The 9,237-nt window shown below is 49.4% G+C and overlaps 1 protein-coding gene across 1 annotated transcript; it reads right to left on the minus strand.

Annotated features, from left to right (window-relative positions):
* Positions 1-705: 705 nt before the first annotated feature.
* On the minus strand, positions 706-8,251 carry ARSI (arylsulfatase family member I). Its single transcript, XM_080991391.1, has 2 exons — positions 7,047-8,251; positions 706-2,666 (listed from the first exon to the last, which is right to left on the minus strand). The coding sequence occupies exons 1-2, from the start codon at positions 7,385-7,387 to the stop codon at positions 1,268-1,270; spliced, it is 1,740 nt and encodes a 579-aa protein (XP_080847517.1). The 5' UTR covers positions 7,388-8,251; the 3' UTR covers positions 706-1,267.
* Between the last annotated feature and the right edge of the window lie 986 nt (positions 8,252-9,237).

Consider the following 9,237-nt stretch of genomic DNA (forward strand, 5'->3'; position numbering starts at 1 on the left):
TATTGCTCAGTCATTTTACATTTTTTCTGCGCACTGTATGCCTGCAGTGCTCACACACCCTTTACTGATGTCCCTGCCTACGAGATGTTAGGCATTATGTATATTTCGGGTAAAATGTTCACAAGGTTAGAGCTCTGCTTTCTCTCTCTCTCTCTCTCCCTGATAAAAATAACTATCCTAGGTCTTCTGTATCACCGCCCACATGCACTGAAGTGATTGGGGGCGGGGGCTGCAGCCTTGAGGGAGGGGAGAACCTGCAGGCGCCTTCCCAGAGCAAAAGCGTTACATAAGTTAAAATTATTTATGATATTTCATGATGCATCCACAGAGCAGCTGCAGACATTTTCAAACACCTTTCAGTGATTTTGAGTACAATTGGTTTGGTCCTTGGGTAGTGGATAAGACCTTGCTCAGCGTGACTACTGCTGGATAGCAGTACTGTATCTAACTATGATACACACACGTTCATTAATCATGATGACACTTGACAACTATGGATTCGGAACATTCTGAAATAAGGAAGGGAAGGGAAGGGAAGGGAAGGGAAGGGAAGGGAAGGGAAGGGACGGGACGGGACAGTCTCCAGAACCTGCTGAGGCTAAGCAGGCTCTCAAAGATTAGAGATTACAAGTCCTGGAGGGTTTCCCAGTAAAAATATTCATTGTTGTGGACAGTATCTAAAGTGGAAGAAAAAAGGAGGTGAGGTGGGTTAGGTCAAACTTTATTAAAGGCCCTTCCAGACCGGGATTTCTTTCTGTAACATGTCATTGATGCAATAATAGTACATCAGTGGTGGGTTTATACTGGACTGTTCTCGCAACATTCCGCTTTATTAGTGCTTCCCCAATGTTAGCGCATTATTGCCACCTAGAGGGATACTCTTGCACTATAGCGCAAGAAAACCAAGACCCACACAAACAAAGAAAACAGAAGATTTGTGGATAAAAAGTTGCAGGATTTCAGCAGGGAGTTACGGGATGTGCGCTAATTGGAAACAAAGCAGTCTGCCCACCCCGAAACTGTTGTAGGTGCAAACCGTATTGAAGGCAGGATTGCATATAACTCCCTAGATACCACCATGAGTACAAACCATCATGAAGGTTCAATAAAAAGGCCACCTGGAGGGGCCCTACTGCCACTGGAAAAGAAGTGGACTAGCATCCCAACCAATTTCACACACTAGGTATGGGGGAGGATTAAACTGCCCCATGGATTCTATTTGGAACTGCACCCCCTTGAGGCTGCGTCTGGCACCAGCCCTACTCCCTCAGATGCGGTTGGACATCAGCCTGGTGTTCAGCTTCCGGAAGAAGGAGCGCAGCTTGCAGATCTTGCACTTCTTCTTTCGGTTTTTATTTTTCAGTTTTCCATGTCCTCCCTCCCACACGTCCTCCTCTTCTGTCGCCCAAGGACCCCAGGCGCCACCGTTGAAGTCTGGGTGGGCACGAGGGTTTTCTGCCGGGTATCTGACAGGAATGGCCGTCTGGTTGTAGCGGACGAGTCTAATGAGGAGAGCCCTCACCACGTCGGGCCGCTGGTCCGACAGATCGTAGCGCTCGTATGGGTCAGCGGAGATGTTGAAGAGCCAGACAGATTTGCGTAGGCCGTCCGTCAGGCGCTCCAGGTTCCACCAGCTCCCTGGGAAGTTGGTCAGAGTCTGTGGCGGGATCCAGTCACTGTAACCGGGGTCTCCAGTAAGAAGCTTCCAGTCTCCTACCCGCACCGAGGCCTGCACTGCCGTATTCCATATGCCAAAGCCTCTCTCCAAAGAGCCATATTTAGCATGGTTATAAAGAGGGTCAATGTTATGCAGGATTTCCGTGCGGGGAGACTCTTTGCCCTCGCTGATCGCTGGCCACACGTTATAGCCGTCCAAGTTGTCTGCCTCGGACAAGTTGCCCCCGGCCAAGGTCACCAAAGTTGGGTACCAGTCCGTGATGTGAATCAGGGCCCTGCTGGTTCTCCGCTTGCGTTTAATCAGCGGGCTGTGCACGAAGCCAATTCCACGAACTCCTCCTTCCCAGTAAGTCCCTTTGCGGCCTCGCAGAGGCCAGTTGCTTCCCCCGGAGAAGGTCTGCCCGCCGTTGTCAGTGGAGAACACGACCACACTGTTTTCATAGTAGCCGTACTTCTTGAGTGCCCAGGTGATGTTCTTCACCGCTTCGTCCATGCACGTGACCATGGCAGCGTATTTACGCCGCGCAACATTGCCCATGGAGCGGTAGCGGTAGATGTACTCCTTCGGGGACTGCAGCGGTGTGTGCACAGCTTGGAAGGCTACGTAGATAAAGATGGGCTCCTTGGGGTTATGGGCAGCCAGGATTTTGTTGACTCGCTGGGCATAGAGGAAAGTGGAATATTTTCCACTTTGTTCCCAGGCCACGTTCTCGCCATCGTGAAGGTCGTAGCCGCAAACGCCCGGCCCGTCACAGTTGTCATAGGTGTAGTAATCCACATTCCCGGTCAGCGAGCCAAGGAAAGTGTCAAAGCCCCGGCGAGTGGGCAGGCACTCTTTCCTGTAGAAGCCCAAGTGCCACTTGCCCACCATGTGCGTGGAATAGCCAGCTTCCTGCAGCTTCTGGGGAAGAGTGACCTGGTTCAAGGGCAAGCAGTTGGGTTGCCGGGGACGGATGATGGAGTGCTGAAGGCCAGTGTGGATTTGGTACCTAGGACGAGAGGAAAGGGGATCAGAAAGGGAAATTGTTAAAGGCTACAGTTCAGTCCCTCACTCATTCTGCATTTGCAGAGAACCCAAGGGAAAAATCTGCCCTTGTAGGGCATTAGGTGCACTTGAGAATGTTTATTCTGCATATTCAGGATTCTCAAATTGGAGGCACACCTAATATATATATATTGGGGGCAGATTCAACTAAGTAGTCCCGCCAGTGGAAGCTCGCATAAGGACTTTTGCTGGTGCCATGGGGCCAAGCTTCCCTTAGCTCAGGGTTGGGGGTGGGAGAGCCCCAGAAGAGCACACAGGTGAGGGAGAAGGCAGAAATGTTTGCACTGGCAAGGCGATTTGCTTGGTGCTACATTGAATGATGATGATGATATTGTAGCCTTAATCACATTGTTATCACACCATGCTTTTCACCATGCTGTCCAGGACTAGAAATGCAGATTTGAGCCAATAGATTTATTATACCATGAACTTTCATAGACTGGAATCCATCTCATCAGAAGCATAAGCATAGTCTCCAGTCCATTATGCACCATTCAGTAGTTAAGGTGACACAGTACCCTTTGCCTGTTTTTGCTACAATACCAAGCTTTTTGACCAGGCATTGAGGACCTCTGTCCTAGGCTGCAGGCCTCTCTATTGAGCCCTCAGGAATCTTTCTAGGCCACATTGTTCCCTCCAGGCCAAACCTTTCCCAGGCCCTGCTCTGCCCCAGTAGCGTCTAGTGAGACAGTGTGGGTGGGGCTTTAACGCTCTCCCCTTTTCCCAACACTGCAGGTTGCTGGTGGGGGTGGGGTGTAACACACTGTGAACTGGGAAACGGTACATGGCAGCAGGAGTCGGCTTAGATCTGCCACCATGCGCCGCGCCGCGCCAAGCTTCCCACACCTCATCTCTCCCCTTTGGGTAAGTGCCAGTGACCCACTGTGTTTACAGCAACTGAACCTCACCTGCATGGCCTCCCCAGTCACTAACACTCTGCACCCTCCTTGAATGTTTTTGCCTGGCTGGAACATGTCCTTGAACTGTGATTGCTTGAATGAAGAGATGTGGGATGAGGTGAGAAAGCCTCTGGCTTGTGCTTGGCCAGATTGTAGTCTCTTGTGCAAAGATAAGAGCCACAGCTATTGATCATCTGGCCACACCCACCACTATCACTGGTAGCCTTGATAGATAGGCTCAGCCAGAAGGGAGAAACTATTGTGCAATGCAATCCTATGCACTTCAAAGTAATTCCCACTGAATGCAATGGGACTTGATCCCAGGTTAATGTGCAGTCAGATTGCATGGGGGGGGGGGGGAGACCTCACACGCCCTCCAAACTTGCCCTGGGCATGCAGGCAATTCAAACTGCAGCCAACACGCTAATTATTCACCCAACTGCTCCTAAGTATTCTTCCTGTATTTATTCCAGGCAGGTACAAAGAGGATTCCCCTTTTTAACTGGCATTGCTGACTGTCCAATCCCTTGGAAGTAGAGTTAAGTCTTCCCAGGATGAAATCATTGTGACTCACAGCGAGTCTGTTCTATTCACCCTGTTACTCAGTCCAAAATGTAGTCTCCTTTTGAAGGAGTGACCACAGCTGACTCTGGCCTCTCTTTCTTACCCTTACATTGGTTTGGGCTGCATAGCCTGGAGAGGTCACACCAGTCCCTTCTGTCTTTGTTACGTGACTGAAAAGTGCTTGGTTACATGGGATCAGGGAGGTTTCTTTGCTTCCTGATTTTCACACTGCAGATCATTTCATAAACATTCGAGGAATGATTACTGTTAGAACATAATTTTTATTCAGAATACTTATTTTGGTGGTTTGAGACACTGGCAATACAAGGGAGTGTAGAGTAAAGAGCGTTTGGGAGAATCCTCAGATGGTCTCTTCTGGTGCAGGAAATGGGTATAGCCAGGATTTATGTCGGGGTGGGGGCAGAACCTCAGCTAGTTAAGTCTTTTTTATTGATTTACTTGATTTAGAGGGGGCAGCTGCCCCCCTTGCCCCCCTCTTGGCTATACCCATGGAGCAGGATCTGCTACGCTTGTCTTTTATTTGAGTTGCTATATTACATTTTGGTTTTAGTTTTTTATTGACTTTGTTTATTGACGTTGGATTTTTTTTCTATTGTGTTTTTTTCTATTGTGTTTTTTTCTATTGTGTTTTTAAGTCACTTTGAATCATTTTCATGAACAAAGCAACTAACAAATGATGATGATGATAATCTTCTCTATCTAGATGCTCTGTTCCAGTTGGCCAAGGGAGTTTTTTGTTCAGCAAACAATCTCAGTTTGTACAATATACTTTGTCATAATGCTAGATTTCTTCTTCCCTACAAAATAGGTGCCACTGAATAGGAGAATGCTGAAGGAAAAATGTCATTCACACACCCATCAATATTGTTGGGGTTTTGATGTCAGGATCCACCCTTCCCTTTCTGTGCCACCCATGGATGTCTAAACCTATAATGCAGACTGTGAGGCTCTTGCTAACGGCACTGAAGTCAACCAGTCAGTAAATTATTATGCCCATTAATTGAACACTAATTCTATCCTCATGTTGCAGAAACAGTACAGAAAAGAGCCTGCATTCCCCCTCTCATGAACCAAAATTTACAACAGTCCCTGCATTTATCTGTGGATTTCAATGGACTGTATATCCACGTAGAGAAGCTCAGGATTGCAACCTAAGGCCCCAGGGGCACATTCCTAATAGAAACTTTTTTAAAAAATTAAGTTTTCTTTACGGTTCTACACAGCTTTCTCCTTCTTGTGTCTTGGCAGGCAAGCGATCTTTTATTCCATTTGACATCTACAGTACTTTTCAGCCCAGTATCTTTTCTTATAACAGGAGCCAGATCATGCCTCAAAGTACTTCATAAAAATGAAAGGGGGAAAATAAATCACTCTTACTGCTAAGGGAAATTGTCCAGGACATAATTAAAAGAGAGAGGTGGGGCATGGTATTCAAACGCCACTGATTTCTCCACCCAAAGAGCTACTGTTTGGAAGGGCTGACTGAAGATATTTTGTTGTCTAAGACTCCACTACAAACACACACACACACACACACACACACACACATGTCAAGGAGCATAAGATGCAAGGCTGGTCCAGTTATTTTGACACTACAGTGGTATCTTGGGTTACATACGCTTCAGGTTACATACGCTTCAGGTTGCATCCGCTTCAGGTTACAGACTCCACTAACCCAGAAATATTGCTTCAGGTTAAGAACTTTGCTTCAGAATGAGAACAGAAATCTTGCTCCGGCGGTGCGGCGGCAGCAGGAGGCCCCATTAGCTAAAGTGGTGCTTCAGGTTAAGAACAGTTTCAGGTTAAGAACAGACCTCCGGAATGAATTAAGTACTTAACCCGAGGTACCACTGTACAGGCAGAGAATCCTGCAAATGCCTCTATCCCTCCCTGGCAGTAAATAATACAACAATTATAAAACAAAGAAATAAATAACGATTTGCTGCTGCCCCTCTGTGATAACCCAAAACAGCTGTCTCTGAAGCAGTTGCCTTACTCTGTCTAAGGTAGGGTTGGTGCTTTCTCCTGTTACATACCACATCCTTCTATGGTACTCCTAATGAAAGAAAAGCTTTTCAAACTACATGTATCATTCATCCTAACTGTAATTCTTAGGTCAGCGCGATCCCCATACTGCGAATGAGCTGTGATGACTTGTTTAAAGGCATCCAATGAAATTGCGCCTTCACTGAACGGTTGGAATGAGTATCCCCTCCCAGTGATCGTCACACTGTCTACACACCAACCACGCTGCATTTCACTATTTTGATAAAGTGATATATTTTACCCAGTTAGGGTTATTGTTTGTGCCCCCACTCCCCTCCCCAAAAAAGTCCTAGTATCTTTAGCATCCAGGAAACAAAAGCAAAACTTTAATTGCCTGAAATCTGTTTTTTGTTATTTTAAATCGAGTTGCTCATTTGGCTTTTAAAGTTCCTCTCTCTTATTTTACAGAACGTTGTCGAGTTACCGCCAGCAAGTAGCACGCAGATCTTGCCCCTGGTATAATACCAGTTGTTATTTTATGTAGTGCTGATAATGCCAAGGTTGCAGGTTCGATCCCCGTATGGGACAGTTGCATATTCCTGCATTGCAGGGGGCTGGACTCGATGATTCTGGGGTCCCTTCCAACTCTACAATTCTATGATTCTAACCCTGGGCATCTTCACCTTACCTTTTGAATTCCATGTCCTAACACTTGCCAGGTGTTGCATGTGAAATTATTGGACGGAGGGGGGGTACACACCACACCATCCTGATAAGAAGCTGTGTGTTTTTTGTTTTTTTTTTTTGCGGGGGGTCTGGTTGCTTGTCCTCCCCCTCCACCCCAGAGCCCTTACCTGCCCGTGATGAGCTGGCTCCTGGAAGGGGTGCAGATGGGTTGGATGTAATAGTTCTCCAGCTTCACCCCTTCGGCCGCCAGCCTGTCCAGCGTCGGGGTCTGGATATCGGAGCCGTGGTAGCCCACGTCATGGAAGCCTTGGTCGTCCGTCAGGATGAAGATGAGGTGGGGCGGCCTGGCCAGAGCGGCAGAAGCAGCAGCAGCAGCCGCCGGGAGAGGCTTCCCCATCGGGTCGCCGGGCGCTTCGCCCACCAAGCCGGGCTTCATCCAGTCCCAGGAGAGGTAGCCGAAACTCAGCAGGCTGACGAGGGAGAAGCCGGTGAGGGCATACACAGCCATGCTGGACCGAGCCGGCAGGCATTTAAAAGCGGGAAGAAGCGCTTTCTAGTGCAGCCCCGGCATCTTCGGCAGCAGGAGATCTCCTCTTTCCGCCCCCCCCCCAAAAAAAACTATTTTGCCTCGTGAAGCAACTTTTATGATTTGATTCACAATTTCCCAGCCGATCTAGGGGAAGCCACAAAAGGGATCCTCCTGAGCGATCGTATCAATTGTTAATACCAGCCAAGGTACGAGAGAGCGACGCCCTCAAAGAGTTCAGGGTTTGAAATCCCAAAAGTTGGGGCTTTGCCGTTATTTATTCTCTCTTTCCCCGCCCCCGCCCCCGTTTGCGGGCTGAGCGTCCCGGAGCCCCTTTGGAGAGACAGGATCTTTCCACGTGCTACTCCTGCCGAAGGTGGCGCGGGAGTTCAGCCCCCCATCGCCGCTGCGCCCCCTCCTGGCCTGCGGAGCGGGGGCTTCCCTGCCCTCTCCAAGCTTTGCCCTGGCGGAGATCCCTGGCGAGGGCAGAATCGCATCATTAGCCCCCCTTGAGATGAATAATAATAATAATCTTGAAACTGCCCCGCCTCGAAAATCCACGCAGATCTTTGCCAAAGTCCTCCTCTTCCGCGCCCTCCACCCTCCACTGTCCAGCCAACCCGGGGGAAACCCAAAATGTGGAGAGCGCAGCCAGGCAGGAAAGCCCGTCCTGAGCAAACTCTGAAGAATGCAAGAAGTTGTAAAACATCTGCCCAGGATATTGGCCGGTTTATGGGGAGCCTCAAGCGCCGGCTCCTCCCAGGGCTCTCATTGATTCGAAGGAGTCATCCGGGAGGATCTTCCCGGGTCCTAAGAGCGGTTCCTTTTCCAGGCGGTCTCAGCAGCGTCTCTCTGCAGAGTCTGCAAGCCGTAAGCTGAGCAAGCAGCGTTTGCGCGACGCCTCACAGGGGGCTCCGTCCGCGCCCGTTTTTCTTCCCCACCCGCCAATGCAAGCGCACTATTCCACGCTGTAAATGTAACCACGTGGCCCAGTCGGGATCTCCTGGTTGTAGAGGAGCAATAATACACGCGGAGCCCCCTTCTCACGTAGTCCATGGTGGGGCCTGTGCAGGCCCATGACTCGCTTCATGCATGTTTGTTAAACATATGCAGTGTGTGTGTCTGAACGCCACTGGTGAGTCACTCACAGCGCACCCTCCCCCTATTCTTCTCTTGCCCCTTTTGCCTTCGAGAACTGGACAGGTGTCCTCTGAATTATGGTGCTGGAGGAGACTCTTGAGAGTCCCATGGACTGCAAGAAGATCAAACGTATCCATTCTTAAGAAAATCAGCCCCGAGTGCTCACTGGAAGGACAGATCCTGAAGCTGAGGCTCCAATACTTTGGCCACCTCATGAGAAGAGAAGACTCCCTGGAAAAGACCCTGAAGTTGGGAAAGATGGAGGGCACAAGGAGAAGGGGATGACAGAGGACGAGATGGCTGGACAGTGTTCTTGAAGCTACCAGCATGAGTTTGACCAAACTGCGGGAGGCAGTGGAAGACAGGAGTACCTGGCATGCTCTGGTCCATGGGGTCACGAAGAGTCGGACACGACTAAACAACTAAACAACAAAAAGTCACCCAGTTACCATTGTGCGAGTGGAAAAATATGGCCGCATGCACTGGCCGAACTCCCATTGGCCAGGATAGTCTGAAGCAGGGAATCTGCCCTCCAAGCACTTGATCAGCACATGACTTCGAACCTTGATCTTGCACCCTTCTAAATCAGCAGGGCCAGTCCACGCCAGGTGAGGCAACCGCCTCAGGCGGCAGGATCCCAGGGGCACCAGATCCTGATCTTCCCCACCCCTTGGTTCACTCACCCATTGTTC

Source organism: Podarcis pityusensis (genome assembly GCF_964106645.2).
Source record: "Podarcis pityusensis genome assembly, chromosome: 2".
Lineage (NCBI taxonomy): Eukaryota > Metazoa > Chordata > Lepidosauria > Squamata > Lacertidae > Podarcis > Podarcis pityusensis.

Bases quoted from the DNA above. Each gene is read 5' to 3' on its own strand.
- ARSI (XM_080991391.1), bottom strand. From the start codon at position 7,387: ATGGCTGTGTATGCCCTCACCGGCTTCTCCCTCGTCAGCCTGCTGAGT. The intron at 2,667-7,046 runs GTAAGGGCTCTG...CTCTCGTCCTAG, and splicing joins AGCCAGCTCATCACGGGCAG to GTACCAAATCCACACTGGCC.